The following is a 27,947-nucleotide window of genomic DNA, read 5'->3' as shown; positions in this document are numbered from 1 at the left end:
CTCACCAGCAGTGGATAAGCATTCCCTTTTCTCTGCAGCCTTGACAACGTCTGTTATTTTTGGACTTTTTAATAATAGCCATTCTCACTGGCGTGAGATGGTATCTCACTGTGCAGAGGTCCCCAACTCCCAGGCCACAGACTGGTACTGGTCCACGGACTGTTCGGAACCGGGCCATACAGCAGGAGGTGAGAGGTGGGCCAGGGAGCATTACCACCCAAGACACCCCTCCTGTCAGATCAGCGCAGGCATGAGATTCTCACAGGAGGCAAAGTCTATTGTGAACCGTGCATGCAAGGGATGTAGGTTGAGTGTTCCTTATGTATGAAACTCTAATGCCCAATGATCGGAGGTGGAACAGTTTCACCCCCATTCCCTCCCACCGCCACCCCGGCCCAGTCCATGGAAAAATTGTCTTTCCTGAAACCAGTCACTGATCCCAAAAAAGGTTGGGGACCACTGTCATTGTGGTTTTTATTTGCATTTATTTGATAATTAGTGATATCGAGCATTTTTTCATATGTTGGCTGACTGTATGTCTTCTTTTGAGAAGTGTCTGTTCATCTCCTTTGCCCATTTTTTATTTTTTGAGACAGGATCTCGCTCTCAGTCAGGCTGGAGTGCAGTTGCCCGATCTCAGCTTACTGCAACCTCTGCCTCCCAGGCTCAAACAATCCTCTTACTTCAGCCCCCGACCCCAGTAGATGGGACTACAGGTGTGTGTCACCATGCCTGGCTAATTTTTATATTTTTAGTAGAGATGGAGTTTTGCCATGTTGTCCAGGCTGGTCTCCCAACTCCTAAGCCCAAGTGGTCTCCTGTCTCAGCCTCCCAAAGTGCTGGGATTATAGGTGTGAGCCACCATGCCTGGCAGTTTTGCCCATTTTTCAATGGGTTATTTGTTTTATTCTTGTTGATTTGTTTAAGGTCTTCATTGATTCTGGATATTAGGGTTTGCTGGATGCATAGTTTGTAAATATTTCTCCTGTTCTGTAGGGTGTCTGTATACTCTGTTAATGGTTTCTTTTGCTGTGCAGAAGCTCTGTAATTTAATTAGGTCCCACTTACCAATTTTCGTTTTTCTTGCAATTGCTTTTGAGGACTAAGCCATAAATTCTTTGTCTAGGTGGATGTCCAGAAGAGTATTTCCTAGGTTTTCTTCTCTGATTGTTATAGTTTGAGGTCTTAAATTTAAGTCTTTATTTCATCTTGAGTTATTTTCCTTGTATATGTTGATTGATAGGGCTCCAGTTTCATTCTTCTGCATATGGTTAGCCAGTTTTCCCAGCACCATTTACTGAAAAAGGAGTTGGAAAGATGGTCTTATAAGGAGAAGACATACCAGGGATGTGCACGCACAGAGGAAAGGCCACGTGAGAACACAGGAAGAAGATGCCATCTGCAAGCCAAAGAGAGAGACCTCAGAGGGAACCAGCCCTGCTGACATCTTGATCTCGAACTTACAGCTTCCAGAACTTTGAGGAAATAAATGTCTATTGTTTAAACTGCCCAGTGTGTGGTATTTGTTATGGCAGCCCGAGCTGACTGATACACCCTCTTCAGTACCCTTTACTCCATAGAAGGATGGCTGATTTAGAGGAGAGAATAAAATCCTCATCCACTAGACAAGTGCTTAAGCAACAAGGCACAATGAATGCACAGACTATAAACAGGAGGGGGCTAAGACAAAAGATGTCTAGTTATACCCTGATAGAGCAGGTATTCTTTTTACCTGTTTGGAAGGGTAGGAGGGAGATACCACCTACCTTACAACTAAGAGGGTTAAAAGCAATAGGGTGGGCCTCTTGATCTGAGACTTAAAATTTTACGGACAATTCTTATCCTAGACCTGCTGAAAGCAGACAAGAATATCGTATTACGTTATTACAATAGTATATCACTGATTAATATCTGTCCTTACTACTTTAACTACCGTTGGCTTTGTTTATCTTTGACGCCTTCCTCAGGTAGGGCAGAGTATCTGCGTGAATTATTGGAAATTCTTCTGCTTGGGAGTTTGGTCTCTTCTCTCTCATTTAATTATTCAATCATTTATTTGTGTCAGTATGGATTCATGGATATTTATTTGATGCTTTTGGATATCATGCTATGCCACTTTATTTTATTGTTCGTCTTGTTCCAGCTATGGCCACTGGGAACTCTCTCAGTTGGTTCCTGCATCTCTTTGACATATGCCCATCATTTTGGGGTTATTTTGAACACTTTCTTATTTTCTGGCACCACAACATCCTTCAGACTCATCTTGTATATTTCCTGCTCCAGTCCTAGAGTCAACTGTTTCTCCAAGAATCAATGGCGAATTCTTTTTTTTACCTGGAGGATGGTATTAGAAACCAAGATCTGACACTAGGTGTGCTCATTGTTGCCGGTGTGTTATTGCTTCTAGTTCATCTTAGTTGACAGAGCAAGAGATGTGTGTATACTCACGTGTGTACATATACTTATCTATAGGTGTTTCTACGTGTGTCCATCTATATCTATATTAAACTAAACATGAGTTCACACTGATGTTCCCAGTGCTAACCCCTTATCACACAGATCATCCTGTCCTCCTTCCCTTGCTTATCTGTATTCTGCCATACCAACAGGGAGAAACTGGCTTCTACCATCTGCCATCCATTTACTTAATTATTCACTGATATCTTTAGAAAATGCTAAATGTTTGTATCAATTACTAGCATGGGTCTCTTCAATGCTCTAACTGCCCCAGGCTAGGCCAGTAGAAACCCTTCCGAGCCGTGGCCTTTCACATTTCTGTCAATTGTGCAGCATCTCAGTGTTTTCTGGCACAGGGAGATATTCTGATCTCACTTAGTGTTTTTCTCTGTCTCACTCAATCAATCATCTCTTCAAGGATCCCAAATCCCATCTCCTGAGTTTTGCAGCAGCTTTATTGAAGTATTATTCACATGCCAAGCAATCCCCCCATTTAACATGTACAAGTAAATGGTTGTTAGTATATTCTCAGAGTTCGTGCAACCATCATACAATCAACTTAGGACATCCTTATCATCCCCAAAAGATGCCATGTACCTTTTTGATCTCATCCCCCAGTCTCCCCATCCCTCTCATCCTGAGATGATGAAGGTTTGTATTTTCAGGGCATGGTGCATGTGTTTGTATATTTGCATGTATGCACGTATACACAATCAGCAACTATGGAATTGTCAGGGGGAAGAAGCAGTATCTGGGAAATCATGATCATGCAGGATCCAATGTAAAGGGTGAAATTTCCAAATGAAATTGTAACAGAAGAGCTTGATAAAACTCCCTACTGATGGGGGTCAGAGTAGTGGTGGGGAACATGAAGCCCTTACAATCAATTAGGAAAAGCAAACAAAAGAAAGTTGTGATTAAGAACTCAGTTTTTTGGAGTACCGTGTTTGAGTTCCAGCTTTGTAATTTATTAGCTAGGTAACTTTCAGTAATTTACGCCTCTCTTTACTTGTCTGTATAATGCCTGCTCTTCTCCAGAGGTCATGGAGCTCACAGGCACACATGCTTGCTACCTAGAATGAGACCTACAATAACCTTGGTGGGGGCGGATTGCAGTGTCTGGCCAAGGAGTCTGCAGGGCAGAGCGAGAGAGGGTGTCTTCAAACATACCTTTTCTCTGGGGGTAGTGTCCTTGGGTGAGGCTTACTGGATCCCTTCAAGGCTCTAGAGATTGGATTTTCTGGATTTGACATCCAATCCCTCCATTTGGAGATAAGTACTCAGACTAGGTAGGAAAAGACCTTTTGGAGTGAAAGGCCACCATGGGGCTTATGATATCGTGATATACTAAGAAAGCAATATTTGGTCCTTGTCTTAGTCCATTTTGCATTGCTATAAAAGAATACCTGAGGCTGGGTAGTTTCTAAAGAAAGGAGGGTTGTTTGCCTCACAGTTCTGCTGGATGTAGAAGAAGTAGAAGCAGATCAGGAGATTAGTGAGTGTAGTACTCTGAACACTCCAGCTTTTCCACTCTTTCACTCTTGTCATTTCTTTTTTTTGTTTTGTTTTTTTTCAGTGGCAGAGTCTTGCTATGTTGCCCAGATTGACCTGGAACCCTGGGCTCAAGCAATTCTCCTGCTTCAACCTCCCAGTGCACACCACCACACCTGGCTATACTCTTTTCATTTCAGAAAACAAGCCCTACCCACCTTTTCCCAAACTGATACTCATTATTCCTGTTCCATACTTGACAACCTTTCATTGAAAAGTAGAAAGGAATTCCAGAGGTCATGCCATTTTATTGAGTGCCTTAACATTTATTGAAAGGCTGTTCTAACTAGTAATTAAGAATATGGACTTCGGCTGGGCCCCCTGGCTCACACACATAATCCAGCACTTTGGGAGGCTCAGGCAGAAGTACGGCTTGAGCCCAAGTTCAAAACCAGCCTGGGCAACACAGTGACACCCTTGTTTCTAGTAAAGAAAAAAAAAATTAAAAGATTTTTAAAAAAGAGAAAGAACATAGGCTCTGGGGTCAGACGTATCAGGATTTGAATTCCAGCTCCATGGCTTCCCAGATGCAGGCTTTGGTAAGTAATTCAATCTCAGTTTCCTCATCTATAAAAATGGGGATAGTAATACCAATGTGAAAGTTTCCTGAACATTAAATAAGATACTGAATTGCCTTCTTAAACAGACTGAGAAGGAAGTTGGTAAATGGTAGCTAATATTTCTATGCTATTCCTATTCCTTTCTTGATGCCAAGGGTTTTACATACTTATCAACCCGATAAATGGGCATAATTATTCTCGTTTTATAGGTGAAGGAACTGAAGATAAAGAATTCAGCTGAGCATGGTGGCTCACGACTGTAATCTCAGCACTTTGGGAGGTTGAGGCAGGTGGATCACCTGAGGTCAGGAGTTTGAAACAAACCTGGCCAATGTGACAAAACCTTGTTTCCACAAAAAAAAAAAAACAAAAAAAAAAAACGAAAATTAGCTGGGCATGGTGGTGCGTGCCCATAGTCCCAGCTACTCGGGAGGCTGAGGCAGGAGAATCACTTGAATCCGGAACGTGAGATCATGCCACTGCCCTCCAGCCTGGGTGACAGAGTGAGACTCTGTCTGAAAAGAAAAAAAAAAAAGAATTCATAAGGTGAAATAGACCTATTAGCTATACTGTAGATGAAGAAGTGGAAGCATGAAGTATTTAAATAACTCACTGATGTCTCAAAGTGGAGCAATTATAGAGCAGGGATCCAAAGCCATGTCGATTTGATTTGGAATTTGTTAAATTCCTGGTATTTGGCAGTTTGCTATTAGTTGTCGTTCTTGGCAGGTTGTGATAGTCATGGCGATGTTCATCAGTTGCATTAATTTTTAGAATCAACCTTGGTCACAGACCTGAGATATCTGCATGACTACTGTAAATAAGGACGAGAGTCCCAAATAACAGGGAAGGGGATAGTCCTCTATGTTGCATTTTTTCTTTCAGGCTCAATGCCCTTAGAAATAATGGGTGGTCCTTTGTTTTCTTCTATAACCCAAACAATCTACGATTATCTTTCTGCAGTTGTCCTAGTCAATTATCAGTCTTATCTGAAGCTATATTATTTTAAATAGCACTGTCAGGAGCTCTGTATAATAGCTTTCTTTAAATTTACAATCTATTGATGAACCCACATAAAGATATCAAAACAACTGGAGACCAATACTAATAAATAGTAACTACATAATTGCAATAATTGCAATGGTTGATCTGTAAATACAGTTCTGAGTTTCCTAGTGTTATGGGACCTTTGGGGTGTCGATTTCCTGGCCAGAAACCTCTGTGGCTGGTGGCACCTTTGCCAGAGCTCTTGTCCTGTGTCTGGGAAGAATGAGGTATGCAGACAGGTAGAGGGTGAACAAGACAAAGAGGAGCTTTACTGCGTGTTAAAACAGCTCAAAGGAGATTGTAGTGGATAGCTCCTCTCTGTAGGCAGGTCATCCTGACGTCTGTCCAGCTCCTAGGAGAGAGGAGGCCCTGGAGAGGGTCACTCCTCTCTGAAGCCGGTAGTTCTGACATCTCTGCAAGTCTCTGAAGCTCTCAGCTGAGAGGGTAGCTCCTCTCTGCAGCTGGCTGTCCCATTGCCTGCTCAGCTCTGGCTGAGTTGGGGATTTTATGAGCCTCAGAGGGGAGCAAGTGCCTGCTGCTGATTGGTCCAGGGGCAGCCATGGGCAGCCTTGGAAAAGGCACCACAAGTTCCTACTCTGGTTCATGGGGCTGACAGCCTGACCCCCAGCCTTCAGGCCCTCCTTGGTCAGAAGTTGGGGCCTCACTGGGGACCCACACCCTCTGCCCAGGAGTCTGTCTGCCTCCCACTGCCATTCATGGTGCCTGGGTTCAGCCTCAACTTTGCTCCAAGAATGGAGCAGGTGCCAACAGCAGGGAGAAGCCAGGCAGCAGGAGCAGGCACTTTTGAGCCTGCAGTGGCATGCAGGGCCTTCCTGGGCCCCCAAGAGTGCAGGGATGCCTGGGGCTGCAGCCGTGGTTTGGGTGGCTGCAGCTGCCCCCAGGAGGGCAGGGCTTTTGCCTGCTCCTGGCCCCTCAATAGCACAGGGAGGCTCAGATCTGCAGCCACACTGTGGGTGGTGCTCCTGCCTGCTCTGTGGAGCAGGAGGCCCCAATCTGCAGCTGTGCTCAGAGGCACCCAGGGAGCTCCCACCCCAACTCAGAAGGGGTGGGTCTCCTGCTTGTCCCTGGCTCCTGCCAGAGAGCATGCAGCCCTGGCCATGCCTCCCCGCTGCAGCAGCAGGCCGTCGGGAGCAGCTGCTGCCATCACTAGTAGAGTGAATTCTCACAATTTTATTTTGCCTTGGCATCCATTTTGAATGTTTAACTTTCTCATATGAGAAGCAGGGGTCAATTACCTTTGACACAGTTACTAGTTCTCTGCTTCTTCCCAGTTCTTCAACGTGATCCACCCAGATATCTGCCTAATGCAACTGCTTCCTGGTGACCATCTCCCTATGGGACAGGTAAATGCAGCCTGTTTGACTCACCCGTTGACCTCCCTAACGCACATGGACTGTGTAGATGGGCTCCGGTGACCATCTCACAGCGACAGGGTGACTCCATGGATCTTGTGCCTGCTTGCTCTAAACCCACCAATTGGAACCGACAACCTGAGATCCATAAGTAAGGCAGTGTCCCACGACGGGCTGCCTCACTTTCAGCCAACTGGAGGAGACAAAACTTTTTTTGTTCACTTTTGCACCTTACTTACAGGACAGCAGGGCTTGGTCCAGGGAGTACGGGGAGACAATTCCCTCCGGATAGTTCTTATAGAAGAGGCTTCCCTGAACTATTCCATAGCCTCGGACACTACTTTCTTTCCTTCTGTGTTGGACAAACCATCCAACCTCGCGCGGAAAATGGGGCAAGGCCTCGGGTCACGGGGCCTCGGCGGGGCGGTGAGGGGCGGGAACACGGCTCCGGAGGGCGGGGCCAGGCCGGAGCGAGGCTGCGGGTCGGGACGCCGTGCGCGTGCGCGCTGCAGGTCGGCGCCGGGCGGGGGCGGAGCGGCAGTCGCAGGCCCACGCCGTAAACAGACAACATGGCGGCCGCGGTGGCGGCGGCACCTGGGGCCTTGGGCGCCCTGCATGCTGGCGGTGCTCGCCTGGTGGCCGCTTGCAGTGCGCGGCTGTGCCCGGGATTGAGGCTGCCCAGCTCGTTGGCAGGCCGGCGGGTGGGCCCGGCGATCTGGGCTCAGGGCTGGGTGCCTGCGGCCGGTGGTCCCGCCCCGAAAAGGGGCTACAGCTCTGAGACGAAGACCGAGGACGAGCTGCGGGTGAGGCACCTGGAGGAGGAGAACCGAGGTGAGGTGCGAACGCGGGGCAGGCGCGGGGCAGCGGGCGGCCGCTCGCCCTCAGGACGGGCAAAAGGTGCAGTCCGCCGGCTGGACGCGGGGTCGAGGTCGGGCAGGCGCACCGTCCCTCCCCTCCCTCACCTCCCCCCTCACCCAGCGTGGCAGTTTCCTTGTGCACCTATTTTCTGCTTTTAATAACCTAAACGTGTACTCCAGAGCAGCTTACCTGTAAAGTGACCGCATTCAGCGCGGCAAACAGAAGTGCAGCTTACGCCCTCCGCTCCAGACAAGCCAAGGTCAATATATACCCTGGGTATTTAATCCTTGCTACCAGGCTTTATTCTTGCTGTGTAATGGCTTTCTGTAAACTCAGCTATTAGTGGTGGAGTTGTAAAAGCTGCAGTGAAACTGCCTTTTATTATTACGGAGAGTCTTAAATTTGAAGCTGCTCAGCTGGAACAATTTTTCTTCTTGTTCATTTTCTCCTAGAAAGTTAGTCTTGAGGGACTGTTCCACTGCATTTAAACAATTTTGAGCACTTTTTATTTTCCTCAGCTCTGGCGATAAGAATGTGGGTGGTATGGATCTTGCCCTTGAGCTACCTACCTACTGCGGGAGGAGACATCATTAGCAATACAATACAGAGGGTTGAAGGCTTTGAAGGAGGCTGACATTTCTAGGGAATACTGTTAAAGCTCAGTTCCTTTCGCTGCCAGTGCAGGGAAAAGCTAAAAGGGTCGTGAAGGGTGGAACGGCAGTTTACCCGGGTTAAGCCAGAGGACCAGTCTTTTAATTTTGACATGCATTTGTTGAGCACCTATAATGTGTTAAGCAGAAGTGAAAAGCGTGTAAGTCATGATTGCTTTTAGTATAGTGAAGCAGATCCTGATTATTAGGCTGTGTGAACTTTCAAGGCATGGTAGGAGGAAAGGGCTGTAATACCTGCAGGGTTTCGCCATATGAAAGGGGTTCCAAGGCATTCTTTAATAGGCAGTGGATTTCGCCATTTGTGAGGGTTCTTGGGCAGACTTATCTCACGTGTAAAACAGGAAAAATAATACCAACTTTATAGGTTTGTTATGAAGGTGAGATGAGATCGTTAATATAAATTGCCACTAGCCCATAGCAGTGCTTCAGGAGTTTGATGAATTACTTTATTCCTTACTTATTATTCCAGAGAGAGACAAGAACATGGTCAAAAGCATGGAGATGTGAACATGTGTGGTGTATTTGGGACGTAACATAAGGCAAGTGTGGCAGTAGTGTGGCATAAGCAGAATAGTAAGAAATTCAGCTGGAAGCCTAGACTGGCACTGGGGTGATTAGAGCCTGAATGCCACCATCTTTTGGGTAAGCTTAGTCATGCTGGGACTTCACTTCCATTAAGTGTACCAACAATATGTTAGATATAAAGGGATTGCAAGTACAGCTACTAATATGCATCATATTCTATTATTTTGGTCATTATGACTTGAATGCAATTAAAGGAATATTTGTGCAAAATGTCTGGAAAGACTTTAAGTTAGGATTTGAAGAGAGAATATCAGATAAAAGATAATACACGAAGATGTTTTTCGGACGTCCTGGTTTCTTTTTTTTTCTTTAGCCTTCATTTCCTGATGAGATAGGACATACATCATGGTTTCTTAAAGTTGACCCCGCCTCCTTTGAGAATTGGCAAGAATGACGACTCAGGCTTGGCTAACATTACTTATGCTTTGCTTTGCTTTACTGTTGAACCAGCAATAAGCAGTGCAAAGAAAAACAGGTCAAGGGTACCACAGGTGAAGGAGTGTCCTGGGTGCCTTTGTTTCTCTTTGAGATGGGTCCAAAATTTGGTGCTCTCAGCAGCCTCTAAGGAATAGGATAACTCTCCTAGTCACAGAAACTCCGAACAGCATGCAGCACTTTAGGTGGGTGGGGCACGTAGTGCGGAATACACCAGGTCCCATCTGTTATCTGGGCTCCACATTTGTAATTTGTTGTGGGAGGCATAGCTCTACAACCCAATTTCCTTTTCTTTTCTTTCTTTCTTTTTTTTTTGAGATGGAGCTTCACTCTTGTCGCCCAGGCTGGAGTACAATGGTGGAATCTCAGCTCACTGCAACCTCTGCCTCCCGAGTTCAAGCGATAGTCCTGTCTCAGCCTCCCGAGTAGCTGGGATTACAGGTGCCCGCCACCACGTCTGGCTAATTTTTTTGTATTTTTAGTAGAGATGGGGTTTTGCCATGTTGGCCAGGTTGGTCTCGAACTTCTGACCTCAGGTGATCCACACGTCTCGGCCTCCCAAAGTGTTAGGATTACAGGCGTGAGCCACTGCGCCTGAACACCAAATTTCTTTAGTGGTTATTTCTGCATTGTTGTCCATCCTACTCAGTTTTAGAGCAGGAGTCCTGGTCATGGCTTACAGAGGTCTCTCCTGCAACAGCCTTCTTCATAGGTCACCTGGTTTCCAAGCGTTCTCTTTCCCACTTTCTCGTCCCAGGGGTGATGGAGTTACCTTTTTTTCAAGGCCAAAAACCATGAATCTGCTCAGTTAAACACCTCCAAAGGCTCGCCGTTGCCTGCAGGGCCTTCTTATCCGTCAGACGTCTCATAGTCTATCTCTCTGCCACTGGACCTGAGCTCTGCCTTTTCCTGTTCTTTTCTGTGTGTAGCTTTTGCACACACTTTCTGGAATGACTCCTCCCCTTCCCCTACCAGCCTTCCTGCAATTTGGCATAATTATGAACCATTTCAAGATCATCTTTGTGAACCATGTCAGAACAGCTTCTGGCAGAAATAGAGCAAACAAGCACTTGCATAGTGCAGATCCTCCTTGATACCTGCTTCTTCCTCCTCTTTCACATCTAGATTGTCATCCGGTCTTCCCGTGTCTGAAACCTTTCCATGTGCTTCTTTACCCACAGCATCCTTGTCCAAGCTTGTCAAGTGGACTGCAGCAGAGGTAGCAGGTCTTTCTGTATCTACTGCCTTTTCTTATTTAACAAGTTGATTCCTTTCATATGTTTTTTTTCATGTTTAAAAAATAATATTTTTATATATTTTATGGTATGTAAATTATATCTCAGTAAATATATGTATTGAGATACAGTGTATGTATTTTTAAATCTTTAAGATTAAGATTTAATCTCATCTACATTGAGATTTAAATCATATAACATAAAATTCAAAATGTAGAGTTGTTTTTAGTATATTCACAGTTATGCTTTGTCAATACAAGCCAATTTTAGAACATTTATCAACTCAAAAATAAACCCTGTAGTCTTTAGCAGTCACTGCCTACTCCCCCCCTTATCCCTCCAGCCTTAAAAAAACCTTCATTTATCTACTTTTTGTATCAATAGATTTGTCTATAAAAGAATAGTATAATAAGTGGTGTTTTTGTGGCTTCCTTCCCGTATCATTATATTTTCAAGGCTCATCCTTGTTGTAGCTTGAACTAGCACTTCTATGCTTTTAATGGCCAAGTAATATTCATTGTATGGATATACCGCATTTTGTTTGTCTATTCGTTACTGATGTATATTTGGATTGTTTCCATTTTTTGGATAATGTGAACCATGCTGCTTAGAACATTCATATATTAGTATAAGCTTTTGTGGTCATCTTTATATTTTCACATAGGAGTGGGATTGCTGGGTCCTATGGTAATTCAATGATTAACATTTTGTGGAACTGCTAAACTGTTTTCTAAAGCGTCTGCATTTTATATGCTCACTAGCAAAGCATGAGAGCTCCAGTTTCTCCACATCTTGGCAACACGTGGTATTGTTCTTTTATTAGCCACTCTAGTGGGTGGGAAATGGTAAGTTTTTGTGATTTGATTTGGTTTTCCCTCATGGCTAGTGATGTTGTACATCTTTTTTTTTTTTTTTCTTTTTTAAAAGATGTTGAGGAATACTATTCAAAAGGACTACCATGATGGGGCTCTGTTGTAGGAGAGCTTGAGATCAGGTTCAACTCCCTGTTGGAACATTTTTTCATGTACATATTGGCCATGTGCATACATTTGGAGAAATGTCTACTCATATCCTTTGCCACTTTTTTATTTTATTTTTTATTAAAAAAAATTTTTTTTGAGACAATCTCACTCTGTCTCCCAGACTGGAGTGCAGTGGTGCGATCTCGGCACACCGCAAACTCCGCCTGCCGGGTTCAAGGGATTCTCCTGCCTCAGCCTCCTAAGTAGCTGGGATTACAGGTGCCCGCATGGCGCCCGCCACCCTGCCTAGCTAAGGGTTTCACTGTGTTGGCCAGGATGGTCTTGATCTCTTGACCTCGTGATCTGCCTGCCTCAGCCTCCCAGAGTGCTGGGATTACAGGTGTGAGCCACTGCGCCTGGCCTCTTTGCCACTTTTTAAATTGGATTATCTTTTTATTGTTGAGGCATGAGAGTTGTCTTTTTATTGTTGAGACTGGATACAAGTCTCTTGTCAGATGGATAGTTTGCAAATATTTTCTCCCATTCTCTGGGTTGTCTTTTGACTTTCTTGATGGTATATTTTGAAGAACTAGTGTTTTTAATTTTCATGTAGTTCAATTTCTCTATTTGTTCTTTTTGTAGCTATGCCTTAGATTATATCTAAGAAACTGTTGCCTAACCCAAGTTTACAAAGATTTACACTTATGTTTTCTTGTGTGAGTTTTATGGTTTTCACTGTTATGTTCATCTGTGACTATGATCCAATTTTGAGTTAATTTTTATATATGGTGTGTAGTAAGAGGTCTAACTTCATTCCTTTACTTGTGGCTATGTAGTTGTCTCAGCACCATTTGTGGAAAGATGAGTCTTTCACCGTTGAGTTGTCTTGGTACCCTTGTTGAAAATTAATTGACCGTAAATATAAGGGATTACTTCTGGATATTCAAGTCTATTCCATTGATCTATGCATCTATCCTTATGCTAGTACCAAACTGATTACTATAGCTGTGTAGTGAAATTTGAAATTGGATAGCATGACTTCTCCAACTTTGTTCTTTTTCAGGAGTGTTTTGGCTATTATGGAACTCTTGTATTACCACGTGAATTTTAGGATCAGCTTGTGAATTTCTGCAAAAAAAGTTGGGATTTTGATAGGGATTGTGTTGAATAGGTAGATTAATTTGGGGAGTATTGCCATCTTAACAGTGTTAATTTTTTCAATCCATGATCATGATATATTTTTCTATTCAACAGTGTTTTGTAGTTTTCAGTCTACAGTATATAGGTTTTACACTACTTTAGTTAAAGTTATCCCAAAATATTCTTTTTGAATTTAAATAGATTTTTCTTAATTTCACTTTCAGATTGCTCATTGCTATTGTATAGAAATTACAAAATAAATTGGTTTTTGTATATTGGCTTGTATCATACAACTTTGCTGAACTTGTTAGTTTGTTCCTAATAGTTTTTTTTTAAGTGGATTTCTTACTATTTTCTATGTACAAAATTGTGCCTTTTGCAAATAAAGAATTTTATATGCAGTTGGCTCTACTGTTCAGTTAGATCTAGTTGATTGATGGTGGTGCTCAATTCAACTATACTCTTATGATTTTCTGCCTATTGGATCTGTCAATTACTGATAGAAGTAAGTTAAAATCTGCAACTATAATAGTAGATTTGTTTCTCCTTGCACTATCAGTTTTTAACTCACATAATTTGATGTACTATTGTTTGGTGCATACATATTTAGGATTATTATGTCTTATTGGATAAATGACCCCGTTTTTATCATGTAATGCCCTTGTTTATTTTATTTTAGTAGCTTTTGGGGTACAAGTGGTTTTTGGTTACAAGTGGATGAATTGTCTGGTAGTCAAGTCTCAGATTTTAGTGTACCTATCACTGGAGTAGTGTACATTGTACCCAATATGTAGTTTTTTAAAATCCCTCAACCTTCCCACCCTGCCCCCTTATGACTCTCCAATGTCTGTTACACTACTGTTTTGCCTTGGTGTACCCATAGCTTAGCTCCCAGTTCTAAGTGAGAACTTACGGTGTTTGGTTTTCCATTCCTGAATTACTTCATGTAAAATAATGGTCTCTAGCTCCATTGAGACCTTTAGTTGAGTTTCATTGAGAACTTTAGTTAATTAACTCAACTTTAGTTCAGAAAATTGGTGAATCCAGCTGGGCGTGGTAGCGCCTGCCTGTAGTCCCAGTTACTCAGGAGGCTGAGACGGGAGGATTACTTGAGCCCAGGACTTTGAGGCTGCAGTGAGCTGTGATGGAGCCGCTGCACTCCAGTCTGGGTGACACAACAAGACCTTGTCTCTTTAAAAAAAAAAAAAGAAAGAAATATGTATGAACCTATTTATGTAAAATAGCACCAACAGAACATATGATCCATTTATGTAAAATAGCAACAACAAGCCAAATGGTAATATACAACTCTGTTTCTGTATGTAAATATGTTGAACATTTTCTGGAAGGTTACATTACATGTAACTGTGATAACTGTGGCTTCCTCTGGGGAGGGGAATGAGTTGATTCTAGGGAAGGAGGACTTTCACTTTGAGTGTGTTTTTTCAATTTTGTTTAAGCAAAATGTATTTCTGTTTCTTTTTAAAGTCTCAGCAAAGTTGTTACATTCTTCTTTCAGTTGTGTGAGCTTTATAGAGCAGGATTAATGCTGTGATGTGACCTTGTTACAGATTCACTGAAGATTTTTGTATGTTTTGTGAAAAGTCAGGAAAATTAAGGTTGGCATGTGAATGCCTAAGCTTTTCTGAGTTGGTAAACTTTTGTCTAGGTTATGTGAGGAGGATGCATGATAATTGAGTTCTTGAGAAGTGATTGAGTTGTGAATTAAAGTGAGACAGTTATAAAACAAAAAAGTTTAGACTTTGCTGAATAAAAGCTAAGGTTTTATTCCATTTTAGAGTACCAAAAGCCTACAGATACATTTGATGGTACGGTTGTTACATATTAGATACTTCATTTCAGATTGCAGAACTGATTTCTAGCTTTTTGAAGTGGAAGTACTCAAAACATCAAGTCTCAAATATGTGACCAAAACTGCTGGAATTGACTGTGATAGAAACATTTTCATGGCACTTTACAGTTCAGTAATAATGTTAGCAGTATCCTATCTAGCAGAAATTATGGTGAAACTTTAATACTTATTGCATGAGAAGTGTTCATGCTAGAAGGGAGGATAATTGGGTGCTCATGTTGTAAGTTTTACATCTATCATATCATTTGATTCTAATACAGTCCCATGGAGTGTGGACCTGTCAGTATCTTCATAGAGTAAGAAACTGAGGATCAGAGAGGTTAAGTAACTTGCCCAATAGCTAGTAAGCGGCAGACTGGGATTTCATCCCCAGCAATCACACCTTAGAGCCTGCATTCTTAGCCCTTGGAAGTGGTGTCAGCTTGGATGTCTGAAAGGCACTTCAGATTCACTTTAATTCAAAACAGAACTCATGAGCTTTACTCCCCTCCACCCTCACCATGGTATTTTTTATGATTTTGTCTCATTAAATGTCATCTTCTTTCATCCAATTGCTGAAGCCAGAAACCTGGTTAATACTCCTTAACACTTTCTTCCAGTTAAATCAGTCCTCTGTCTAGGCATCATTAACTCATTTAAAATTTTGAATGGTTCTTGAATCCTTTCACTTTCCTTTATTTCTACCACTGCCTATCTCAGCCAGACCTGTTATCTGTTGATTGGACTCCAGTCGTGTCTTGAAGCTCCCACCCCTATCTACTTCTGGTATGATCTTCAAATATAGAAACTGTTCCCCCTCCAGTTTTATATGTGCATGTGTGTATGTTTATACCTACGTAAACTCCTTCAGTGGTTCTTAGGATGAAGAACAGACTTTTCAGCAGGTCTGTAAGGATATTTCTGGCCTGTGCTCACCTGTTTACTTTCATTGGTCACTCTCTTCGCCTTGTAGGTGACAGGACATTCAGTGGGACCGTGACTAGTTTATGCTTTTCCTGTTTTCTCTGCCTGGCAGTCAGCCCCTCTCCTTCCCTCTCACCTTAACTCCTACTCATCCTTCTAACCTCCACTGTCTGGGGTAAGCTTTCCCTATCCATCTCCTTTTGCCCTAGACCATTATCAGTTCTGGTTACAAGTTACTGTGGCACCACTTAAAGCTTGTAAAGCAGTTTGAATTCGTTATTAATGACATTTATGGTTATTAATGATTTCTGTGATTATTAATGTTTGTATTTCTCTCCTAGACTCTAGTTCCTTGGCTGCTGATCAGTATAGTACATCCTCAGTATGTTTGAATGAATGGACACATCTAGTCTTAGCTGCTTGATTTTCTTCCTGAGGAAACTGAAGCTTGAACAGTGTAACACAGTTTTATTCAAATACAGAGTTAGATTAGCACTTAATAGCTGAAGGAAGTTACTTCACCTCTCCAAGTCTCCATTTCTTTATCTGTTAACTAAGGATAAAAATAGTGCCCACCTCTTGGGTTGTGTTGGGGATTATGTGAGTTAATTCGCTTAAAGCAGCTGGAGCAGTGCCTGAGGCCTACCGGTGGTAGCTGTTGTCAGTAGTATTGGGACCTCCCTAAAGTCATGCAGCTTTTTAATACAGATCCTGTCAGATAGCAGTCCTTCATGCTTTTCTCTGTACTGAGAGCATTTGGCATTCTTGCAGATTTACTCTTTTGTGAGCAGAAGTTCATTTTTATACTTTAAAAAATGATTCTGCACAGTTTCTTGCACAGCGCAGGCATGTGTACATTTTGTTGTCTTCAGTTTAACTCAGTTGCAAACAAGAACCATACCCACCCTGACTCAGTGGAAGGTATTTCTGATACACAGTGAAAATTTGTCTACTCCAGGAACAAGAAGGTTAGTAGAGGTTGTGCAGAACTTTGAATATCAAATTAAGATCTTTGAAGTTGCATATTTTGAAATAAATAATGAAAGGATTTTAAGTAGGGGTTGAATTCTATGCTTAGTATTGTTTTTAGAAAATTGGTAACTGGAAGGAATGGGAGGCTGGGTTTAGATGATGGTTTTTGGTTTAAAAAATGGGGCAGTTAGGAGTGACAGCTGGGTTTGTGGGAGAGATAATGAACTTTGTTTTATATAGGTTGAGTTGAAAGTACTTGTTGGACATCTAAATGGAAGTGCCCTCTGGTTAAGTGTATCAGACAGAAATCAGGAGAGAAACCTGGCATAGAATTACTGAAAACTATGTAGTATGAACAAAAAAAAAAAAAATTGAGATATTTAGAACTGGCATCCTAGAAAAAGCAGATGCTGTAATACCTGCATGTAACAAGGTTTATTAGCTGTTACTTCTGTATCTACTTGAAGATGATGAAACCACATTTTAAATAGTATCGTTTAACTTAAAATTTTCACCGGTAAGTGTGGTCTTCCCTCTAGTTTGAGTTAGTGATATAAAATTTACCAAAATGTTGCAAATTACCTTGGTGCTTAAGAAGAGATCAATGGAAAGGAATGTGATATCCTGAATTTCTTTGATTTGTTAAGTTCGAAGTTAGCTAGATGTGTGATGTAGAATCTGTTCTCTGAATGCCTCGCTCACTCAAGTGCTTGTACTTTTTTTCCCCTTTAACTAGGAATTGTGGTGCTTGGAATAAACAGAGCTTATGGCAAAAATGCACTCAGTAAAAATCTTATAAAAATGGTGAGTGTAAAGATTAAACTGTTTGCTTCTAATATTAAGATACATTATTGTCATCAATGTAAAATTTTATTTTTCTCTTTTCCCTCATATGCTTCCTATTTCTGTTTAGCTATCAAAAGCTGTGGATGCTTTGAAATCTGATAAGAAAGTTCGGACCATAATAATCAGGAGTGAAGTCCCAGGGATATTCTGTGCTGGTATGTAAATATATTATGAAATTAAACTGTAGTCTGATTTTTCCTCAGTAGTAGTCTGTTTTCCATTAGAATGTTCTGTGGTTTGAACCCCATTACCAACAACTCCTCTTTGTGTTTTACTGATCCACAAGAAAAAAACAAGTTTAGTCTGAGAGCATTAGAAAGAAGCTTTTGCAACATTTAGATTGTTTCAGAAGTTGAAAAAAAACTTTGAGCCATTAAAATACTTGTTTGTAGTACCTGTAGTACAATATTGCTTGTTGTGTCTTAATTGTGGCCAATATTCTTTAGTTTCATTCTTTTTTTTTTTTTTTTTTTTGAGATAGAGTTGCTCTGTCACCCAGGCTGGAGTGTAGTGGCGTGATCTTGGCTTACTGCAACCACCACCTTCCCAGTTCAAGTGATTCTCCTGACTCAGCCTCCCGAATAGCTGGGATTATAGGCGCCTGCCACCTCGCCCAGCTAATTTTTGTATTTTGAGTAGAGACAGGGTTTCACCATGTTGGCCAGGCTGGTCTCCAACTCCTGACCTCAAGTGATCCACCATCTTTGGCCTTCCAAAGTGCTGGGATTACAGAGGTGAGCCACCGTGCCCAGCCCCTAGTTTCATTCTTAAGGATTCTCATTTTTTTTAAGCTTCAATCTCTGTGGCTTCTGTCTTAAAATATTGCAGAATAGTGTGATATTTAGAAATATGCAGTATATTTTGGCTTTTGATGAGGTTTTATTGCCTTTTTAATACATTTCTTAAAATGTAGGATACCGAAAAGAATTAGTTTTAATTCCAGTTGAGTAATCAGAGTGAGTGTAGATTTATTACTCTCAACTGCTAGGGTTATGCTGTTATGCAGTAGATTTCTGTTTTTACATTTGTCAAATGCGAGTAATACTGTCTGCTTAGTTGGAGTGCTTATAAGGGTTTTACGTATATTTTGAGTTATTTTTTTTAAACATTGCGAAAGACTTATACCAAGAGAATTAGGATTCTTACGTCTAGTTTTAGGGACGAGGTGAATATGATCTTGAGGTAAAGGAATGTAACACTATGACTGATGGTTGAGAGGTTCTCTAAAGGTCATTGGATGGCTTATTGGGAAGATACAGAGTGGCTTTAGGGTTTTTAAAGAAGGCCCAATTATATGAATTTTTGAGGAGTGATAACAATGTTGTGAAGACAGATTAACGTTTTAAAAATAAGTGTTAGTGATCATCCTGGCATTGTTTTTCTATGGGTGTTAGGTTTTATAATTACCACGCTATAGTAACTGGTGGAATTCCTTTTATTTTACATATTCTTTTGCAGCCCATTTGTTCTAGATTTCTGCATTAGGAATATACTTTGAAAAAGGCTTTAATGCTTTAGCACAGTTTGTGGTTGTCTGTTACAGATTGCCTTTTTGAGGACATGCAAAATGTCCTCATATAATATACCACATGCTGTTTATTAGAATAACATGTTAGTCTTGAGTGCTTTTTAACAAGTTAATCTATTTAGTTTGCTTTATGGGCTTTTAAACTTTCATACAATCAGGATAATCTTTTAACTCAAGATTTTGACTGTTTTGTCAACAAGTCAATGTTTTAATTATAGAAAAATTGGGGCATATCATCTCTTCTAGTAATTCAGTATGTATGATGGAACTGTTCTTTCAGATTTCTCTGAAAGGTTTTCCTTTCTTGTTTTATTTTTTGAGATGGAGTTTCACTCTTGTTGCCCAGGCTGGAGTGCAGTGCTGTGATCTTGGCTCACTACAACCTCTGCCTCTTGGGTTCAAGTGATTCTCCTGCCTCAGCCTCCCGAGTAGCTGGGATTACAGGAACCTGCCACCACGCCTGGCTAATTTTTTGTATTTTTAGTAGAGACGGGGTTTCAACATGTTGGCCATGGTCTTGAACTCCTGACCTCAGGTGATCCACCTGCCTCAGCCTCCCAAAGTGCTGGGATTACAGGTGTGAGCCACCACGCCCGGCCTCTTTTTTTACATATATTTACATTTATAAGCTGACTAGTAGGTCTGTCTTTTAACATGTACATATGAAATAAAATTCTAGATAAATAAAATCTCTTTACATTATTTAAAGAATATTTAAACTTATAGCCTGTATTAGTATAAACATCTTAATCAGGTCACGTTTATCAGTTATTGTTGAATAATGCAGTCTTTCACATAATTAAAGCTTTAATTTGTATTCCAAAGTAGTAATATTAAAAGAAACCTCGGCTGGGCACGGTGGCTCATGCCTGTAATTCCAGTACTTTGGGAGGGCAAGGTGGGTGGATCACAGGGTCAAGAGTTCAAGACCAGCCTGGCCAACATAGTGAAACCTCGTCTCTACTAAAAATACAAAAAATTTTCTGGCTGTGGTGGTGGGCGCCTGTAATCCCAGCTACTCGGGAGGCTGAGGCAGGAGAATTGCTTGAACCTGGGAAGCAGAGGTTGCAGTGAGCCGAGATGGCAACACTTCACTCCAACCCGGACGACAGTGTGAGACTCTGTCTAAAAAAAAAAAAAAAAAACCTCAAAAACACAGTGTACCATTTATTGATTATCCTTTTAGCCTCTTCTCCATCCCTTCACAGTCATCATTTTCCCTCTTCTTTTTCTGCCCCCACAAAGGTTTCTCTGTATATATTAATAACCTATATTCCAGTGATACCTTTTTCATTTCTGAATACTTACAGCTTAGCAAATGGTCTTGCCTCAAATTTCTTGAGCATAGGAACTCCTCTTATTCTTTGAGAATCATCTTTCACATTCTCAGAATACAGCAAACAACAGGGACTCAGCATGTATTTGCTGGAATTAATCAGCCTTTGTGCTTTAATTCACTGATTTTTTTCAGGAATGGTTGAGATATAACAAGCAGCTTCTCTGAATTGTCTCATACCACTCTCCTATTTACTGATAGTAAATTTGGCTACATCTTTTTTCTAAAATGCTGAGAAAACATAAACATTAAAGAGATTCCTACATTGCATTGGAGGTTGGGCCAAATGATTTCTGACTTCTCATTTAAATCTACCTATTATTTAGCATTATTAAGTACTTTACTTACATTTTAAGTTTTTAAATCAATTTTTAGTTTAAAAAAGTAGCATGGTAGGTCAGAATGTATGAAAATGTATACAGAGAGAACTCTCTCTAACCCTACGTCCTCTACTTTATTAATCCCCTAATAAAAATAACAATTATTATTTTTATCCTTCTAGTATTTTTCATATATATGTATGTACACACACACACACACACACACACACACACACACACACACACAGTCATGTGCTCCATAACAATATTTTGGTTAACAGTGGCCTGCATTATACGATACTGGTCCCATAAGATTATTTATTTTTATTTTTTTGAGACGGGGTCTCCCTGTCACCCATGCAGGAGTGCAGTGGTGTGATCTCATCTCACTGCAACTTCAGCCTCCAGTGTTCAAGCGATTCTCATGCCTCGGCCTCCTGAGTAGCTGGGATACATGTGTGCCACCATGCCCAGCTAAATTTTGTAATTTTAGTAGAGACGGGGTTTCACCATGTTGCCCAGGCTGGTCTTGAACTCCTGACCTCAGGTAATCCACCTGCCTCGGCCTCCCAAAGTGCTGAGATTACACGGGTGAGCCACTGTGCCCAGCCTCATAAGATGATAGTACTGTATTTTTACTGTACCTTTTCTGTTTAGGTACATATAAATACTTAGCATTGTGTTACAGTTACCTCCAGCATTCAGTACAGTCACCATACAGGCTTGTAGCCTAAGAAAAATATGTTATACCGTATATCCTATTTATGTAGGGGATGGTTTCAGGATGAAACTGTTCCACCTCAGATCATCAGGCATGAGTTAGATTCTCATAAGGAGCGTGCAACCTAGATCCCTCGCATGCGTAGTTTATGGTAGGGTTTGTGCTCCTATGAGAATCTAATGCGGCTGCTGATCTGACAGGAGGCAGAGCTCAAGCAGTAATGCTTTCTTGCCTGTACTCACCTCCTACTGTACCACCGGTTCCTAACAGGCCACAGACCCGAACTGTTCGTCAGCTCAGGGATTGGGGACCCCTGGCCTGTACCTTCTAGGTTTGTGTATGTACACTCTATGATGTTTATACAAGGATGAAATTTTCTAAGGACTCATTTTTCAGAATGTACTCTTTAAGTGACGTATTATTATATACCGATGCACTCATTAGAATGTTAAGTAGATATTTAAAGTGATACATATAAAGACATGTAAATACGATACATATAAAGGGATACATATGGAGTATGGAAAATACCTGTTACAAGCGTAGGGAGAGTTGTATATAAAATGTTATGGCCATTATTACTGTAACTGTGTAAACTATGTCTACCAATAAGATCATGGGCCAGGTGGCTCACACCTGTAGTCCCAGCACTTTGGGAGGCCGAGGTAGGCAATTGGCTTGAGCCTAGGAGTTCAAGACCAGCCTGGGCAACATGGCAAAACCCTGTCTCTACAAAAAAAAAAAATACTAAAGTTAGCCAGGCATGTTGGTGCATGCCTGTAGTCCTAGCTACTCAGGAGGCTTAGGTGGGAGAGTTGCTTGAGCTTGGAAGATCAAGGCTGTGAGCTGTGATTGTGCCACTGCATTTCAGCCTGGGTGACAGAGCTAGACCCTGTTTGAAAAAATAAGAAAAAAAAAAAGATCATGGATTAAAGGTGATTTTTTTCTGTCTTCAAACTTTCTGAAATAATTTCATTATATTAACAAATTATATTAAGCAAATATATACAAAGTAAATACTTTTGAAAAAAGTACAAAGTATATTAGTGTATTTTTCTTTTTTGGAAACTAAAATTGGGCTATTAACTGAGTTCCTGAATTGTTGTTACAACTTTTTTTTTTTGAGATGGAGTCATGTTCTATCACCCAGGTTGGAGTGCGGTGGTGTGATCTCTGCTTACTGCAACCTTTGCCTTTCAGGTTTAGGTGATTCTCCTGCCTCAGCCTCCTGAGTAGCTGGAATTACAGGCGCCTGCCACATGCCCAGCTAATTTTTGTATTTTGAGTAGAGACAGGGTTTCACCATGTTGGCCAGGCTGGTCTTGAACTCCTGACCTAAAGTGATCCGCCTGCCTCGGCCTCCCAAAGTGCTGGGATTACAGGCGTGAGCCACTGTGCCCGGCCTGTTACAACATTTGAGAAGAAAAATTTTAGACTAAAATAGTTGCTATAGAATAGTTCAGACCGTTTAATACCTGTGAAGTGAAAGACCTGGTTAAAGGTGGTAGCTTAGCTGAAACTACTTCTTTTAACAATTAGGAGAGAGTTTTCTCTTAGACTGTGGTTTCTAATCTAGAACCTAGAAGGAATATGAGGTCTCCTTTTAAAGTTCTTAAAATTTTATACACTTAAGACATTTTAGTGGCTCTACATTGAGAAGGTGTGTAATGTCAAAATGTCATTGTTACAGTAATGTATTAAAATGGATGTTTCTATTAACCACAGTAATATGTAAATACAGATTAAAAATATGTCATAGTTGTCACAGATACAGACAGTGTTTCCCATACATAATGTGTTTTCACATGGTGTGCTGTGCCCCCGAAGTTTTAATATATTGCCGATCGTGACATTCTGGAAAAGTCTGGTTGGCCGGCTGCGTTGGTTGTAAATGTGTGATGACAGTCATACCCTTCAGGTTGGGAGTCACTGTTGTGTATTCTTTCCTGTAGATTAGAACACCACTTGTGGGTTCATGGCTTGCCTGTACTTCTCTTAGAATACTAAGAAATGTAATTTTGTTAGTCAAAGCTTCTTATGAAGCATTGGCTACATGGATTATATGAGATTGGCCTGAATGTGTGCTGCCCCAGCTTACATATTCTAGAAACTGTTTAATCACTTTTAGTTTACCTTCTCTCTCTCTCCCTCTCTCTTTGTGTGTGTGTGTGTGTCTGCCTCACACACGCGCACACACACACACACAAGCCGAAACAATTCCGCTATTTCAAAATGTTTATGTAGTTAACGTTTTAATATTTGCCAATCACAAAATTCTAAAAATGTCTGGGCTGCTGCGTTGGATATAAATGTGAGATCACAGTCATCTGTTTATTTTTGTTCTTTTACTTTTCTAATTCAAAGTAATAAAGTGCACATGCATTGTTTTTACCAAAACATTTTTGAAATGAAATTCTGTGAGAAATTACTGAGACCGAGGATTTTTTCTTTTGAAATTCCTAAGATATATGATAAACAATTCTTGGTAATTGATTGCTATATGTAGAACCCTAAATTGTTTCACTGAATTACACAAGTGTGGGTTTTATAAAAAAGTAAAGGTAGTTTTGCTTCTGCTTTTGAATTCTAGTAAATTATGTTATGACTAAAGACTAACTTGTCACTAAAATCGTCAACATGCATTATTGAATGTTGTGTATATTGTCAGTATGGATAAAAATGTCATGATCTGGATAGATGTGTGGGCACCTTGGACAGTGAAGTAACCTGGCCATTGTTGTTTCAGAATCTTAGATTGTCATATTTATGTATTTAACTATTAGTCTTTCAGAGAGTTTGATAAGTTAACATGAAGGGATAGATACCACAAATTTGTAGTAGTTTAACAAGTTTGTATTAGTTCAGCTATAAAGGGTTCTGTTTTTTTGTTGTTGTCATATATAGTTTGTTGGAATAAAAAATGTTTTATTGAGATATGAACTACTTGGAATACAGGTTACCAATTTAAAATGTATAATTGATGAATTTTTAAACCATGATCAGAATCATGATGCAGAACATATTCGTCACTTAAAAAGTTTTCTCGTGTCCATTTGCAGTCAAGCCCCTTCCCTTGCCCTGACCTCTGAAAAGTACTAATCTCCTTGCTACTCCTAGTTTAGCATCTTCTGTAATTTTTAAAATAAATTGACTCATACTATGGGTAGTCTTTTGTGTCTGACCTCTTTCATTTAACATAATGGTTTGAGCTTCACCCATGTTCGTGTTTCACTAGTTTCATTATTATCATGTATTTTATTTTATTGCCAAGAATACTATTTGTTGTATTTCACAGTTTGTTTATTCATTAGGTGATGGTCATTTGGGTTTTTCCATTGTTTGGCTTTTATGCATACCACTTCTATGACAATTCACACACACGTTTTTGGCAATGTATAATTTTATTTCTCTCAGGTAAATAGTCAGAAGTGGAATTACTGGTTTTATCCTGTGTGTTTAGTTCTGTAAGAAACTGCCCACTGTTTTCTGTATCATTTTGCATTCCCACTAGCAATGTATGAGAGTTTCAGGCGTTACACATCCTCACCAACACTTGATAATACGAAGTTTAAAAATTGTAGGCATCCTAATGGATACAAAGTCATATTTCATTGTGGTTTTAGTTTACATTTCATATGTGTCACCTGTATATCTTTTTTGGTGACTTGTTTGTTCAAATTTTTTCCCAGTATTTTTCTTAGAATCTCATCTCATTGAGTTAAAGAGTTTTTTTTTTTAATATTCTTGATACAAGACTTTTATCTGTTATATTTTGTAAGTTTTCTTCCACTAAATGGCCTGTCTTTTTTCTGTATTGTAATTTGTTTTGAAGAACAAAAGTTTTTTATATGAAGACTGATCATTTTTTTTTCCTTTTATGGTTTGTACCTTTTTGTGAATTTTAGAAATTTTGTTTTACCCCACAGTCACAAAGATTTTCTCCTGTTTTCTAGGACTTTTATAGTTTTTATATCTTAAATTTAGGACTCTGAAGTATTCGGAGTTAATTTTTATATATGTTGTGAAAGAAAATTAAAAATATATTTGGTCTTTGCCCTTGTTCTTGGTATAGAGCTCTTAAAACCCGGGGAGTTTCCTGAATGGTACAGGTGGTTTTTGGTTGGTAATGAGATGACCCTAGATAGCTTCAGGATGGGGGACAGCTTGTCAGAAAAAGCAACGATGGGTTAGAGGATTAGAACTTTTGGCACCCTCTTCCCCCAGAGGGGAAAGGGGCCAGAGACTGAGCTCAGTTACCAGTGGCCAGTGATTTAGTCATTCACGTCTCCCTATGGAGATAATGAAACCTCCATAAAGACCCTTTAAAACAGCGGGGTTCAGAGCCAGGCACTGTGGCTCATGCCTATAATTCTGCCACTTTGGGAGGCTGAGGCAGGTGGATGGCTTGAGTTTTAGACCAGCCTGGGTAACATGCCAAAACCCCATCTCTACAAAAAAATGAAACAAAACAAAAAGAACTCTAACTGGGTGTGGTGGTACATTCCTGTAATCCCAGCTACTTGAGGGGGCTGAGGTGCAAGGATTGCTTGAGCCTGGGATTTTGAGGCTGCAGTGAGCTGTGATTGTGCCACTGCACTCCAGCGTGGGTGACAAAGTGAGACCCTGTCTCAAAAAAAAATGGGGTTCAGGGAGCTTCTAGGTTGGTGAACACATTGATTTTCTTGGAGAGGGCATGGAAGCTCTGTACTCCCTCTCCCCTTATCTTGTCCGATGCATCTGTTCCATTAGTCTGTTCCTGAGTTGCATATAGTAAAGTTTTTTTTTTTTTTTTTTTAATTCTATGAGTCATTCTAGTGAATTAAGTAATCTGAGGAGTTTAGGGGAACCCCCAAATCTGTAGCTCGTTGGTTCAGAAATATGGGTTGCCCCTGTGACTTGTGAGTTGCATCTGAAGTGAGGGCAGCCTTGTAGGACCTCTTAACTTCTGGGATCCTACTAATTTTGGGTGGTATCAGTTTAAGTGAATTGTTGGATAGCCACTTGGTGTTGAAGAATTGGTGGAAACCCTCATACATTTGGTGTCAGAAGTGGTGTTAGAAAAAAAGACATCATAATTGGTGTCAGGAATGGGATTTGCTAGAGCATCTCATGGAACTCAGGAAAGTGCTTTATTTACCATTACCAGTTTATTATAAAAGCTAAAACTGAGGAACAGTCAAGTGGAAGAGGTGGTACTTAGGGCAAAGCTAAGGGTGGAGGGTTGCAGAGCTTCCATACCCTCTCCAGGTGTGCCATTCACCCAGCACATACATGTGTTCACTAACCTGGGAGTTCCCTAAGCCCTGTTTCAGGGATTTTTTATGGAGGCCTCTTTACATAATGATTGATTACATCATTAGCCATTGGTAATTGAGCTCAATATACAGCTCCTCTCACTCCCCGAAGGTGTGGGTGGGACACTGAAAGGTCTAACCCTCTGATCATGGCTTGATGCATCTGGTGACCAACCCCTATCCTGGAGCTATCTGGCTCTCTGAGAGTCACCTCATTAGCATAAACTCAGTTTTGATTGAGAAGGGCATGTTAGGAATAACAAAAGACACTGTGTCACTCAGGAAATTCTGAGGGTTTTAGGAGGTTTGGGCCAGGAACCTGGAATAAAGACAACCAAGTATTTTTTATTATACACTGGTGTTTTTTTTTTTTTTTTTTTTTGGGGGGGGGGGGCTTTGTTTTGTTGCGTTTTCAATTCTCCCAGCACCATTTGTCAAAAAGACCAACTTTTCCCCTATTAAATTATTTTGGGACCTGTCTAAAATACCAGTTGACAGTATATGTGTGAGTTATGTCAGGGCTCTCTGGGATTTTTAATGCCAATACCACACTGTCTCAGTTACCATGTTCAGGTCTTATACATGTTTGGTTAAATTTATTTCTAAGTTTTTCATTTTTTTTGATGTCACTGTAAGTGGCATTTCTTCTTAATTTTACTCCCAATTTTTTATTGCTAGTATATTGATGGTATATACAATCGATTTTTATATATTTGTATCCTGCGACCTTGTTAAATGCACTTTTTAGTTCTAGGACTCTTTTGTAGATACTCTGGGGTTTTCTACAAAGGTAGTCAGGTCGTTTGTGAATAAAGATAGTTTTACTTCTTCCTTTCCTGTCTGTTCACCTTTTATTTTGTTTCTTATCCCCATTACATTTTCATTATAGGGTTGACTGAAAGCAGTGTGAGTGTTCATCTTTGCCTTTTCTCCGTCTTCAGAGCAGGCATCCAGTCTTTTACTATTAAGTATAATGTTAGCTGTAGTTTTTTCACAGCTGCGGTTTATCAGGGTGAAAAGTTTCTTTTTATTTGTATTTTGCTGAGGTTTTTTTTTTTTTTTCATGAACACATATTGAATTTTGTCAAATCTCTTTTTGGCGTCTATTAAGAGTCTCATTTTTCAGCCTGCCAATATGGTGAATGATTGATTATCAGTTATTAACAATTGTGTATTCCTGGAACAGACCTCTCTTGGTCATTGTCAGGCCTCTGAGCCCAAGCTAAGCCATCATATCCCCAGTGACCTGCACGTATACATCCAGATGGCCTGAAGCCACT

General features: G+C 40.7%; 1 protein-coding gene and 1 long non-coding RNA gene across 34 annotated transcripts in view; one reads left to right on the top strand and one right to left on the bottom strand.

Moving 5' to 3' along the window:
• Positions 1–471: 471 nt before the first annotated feature.
• Positions 472–7,431, bottom strand: LOC135967490 (uncharacterized). The gene is made up of 2 exons (XR_010581647.2): positions 7,228–7,431; positions 472–1,297 (listed from the first exon to the last, which is right to left on the bottom strand). It is a non-coding gene; the product is annotated as an uncharacterized lncRNA (long non-coding RNA).
• Positions 7,432–7,527: 96 nt separating this feature from the next.
• The window catches only part of AUH (AU RNA binding methylglutaconyl-CoA hydratase), a 143,898-nt gene continuing 123,478 nt past the window's right edge, over positions 7,528–27,947 (top strand). For 27 of the 33 annotated variants that reach the window (XR_012424881.1, XR_012424878.1, XR_012424891.1 and 24 more), the window contains exons 1-3: positions 7,528–7,819; positions 17,359–17,426; positions 17,536–17,623. Coding sequence is in view for 17 of the 33 variants with exons in the window: in XM_074017835.1 (XP_073873936.1) it covers positions 7,558–7,819; positions 17,359–17,426; positions 17,536–17,623 (418 nt within the window). In the remaining 16 variants the exon portion in view is untranslated. The remainder of the gene's footprint in view (positions 7,820–17,358; positions 17,427–17,535; positions 17,624–27,947) is intronic. The other 6 variants (XM_074017843.1, XM_074017838.1, XM_074017836.1 and 3 more) reach the window with 1 other exon arrangement.

This window comes from Macaca fascicularis, chromosome 15 (genome assembly GCF_037993035.2).
Source record: "Macaca fascicularis isolate 582-1 chromosome 15, T2T-MFA8v1.1".
In the NCBI taxonomy this organism is placed as follows: Eukaryota; Metazoa; Chordata; class Mammalia; order Primates; family Cercopithecidae; genus Macaca; species Macaca fascicularis.
The sequence above is the reverse complement of the archived record's forward strand: the minus strand, read 5'-3'. Positions and strand labels throughout refer to the sequence as shown.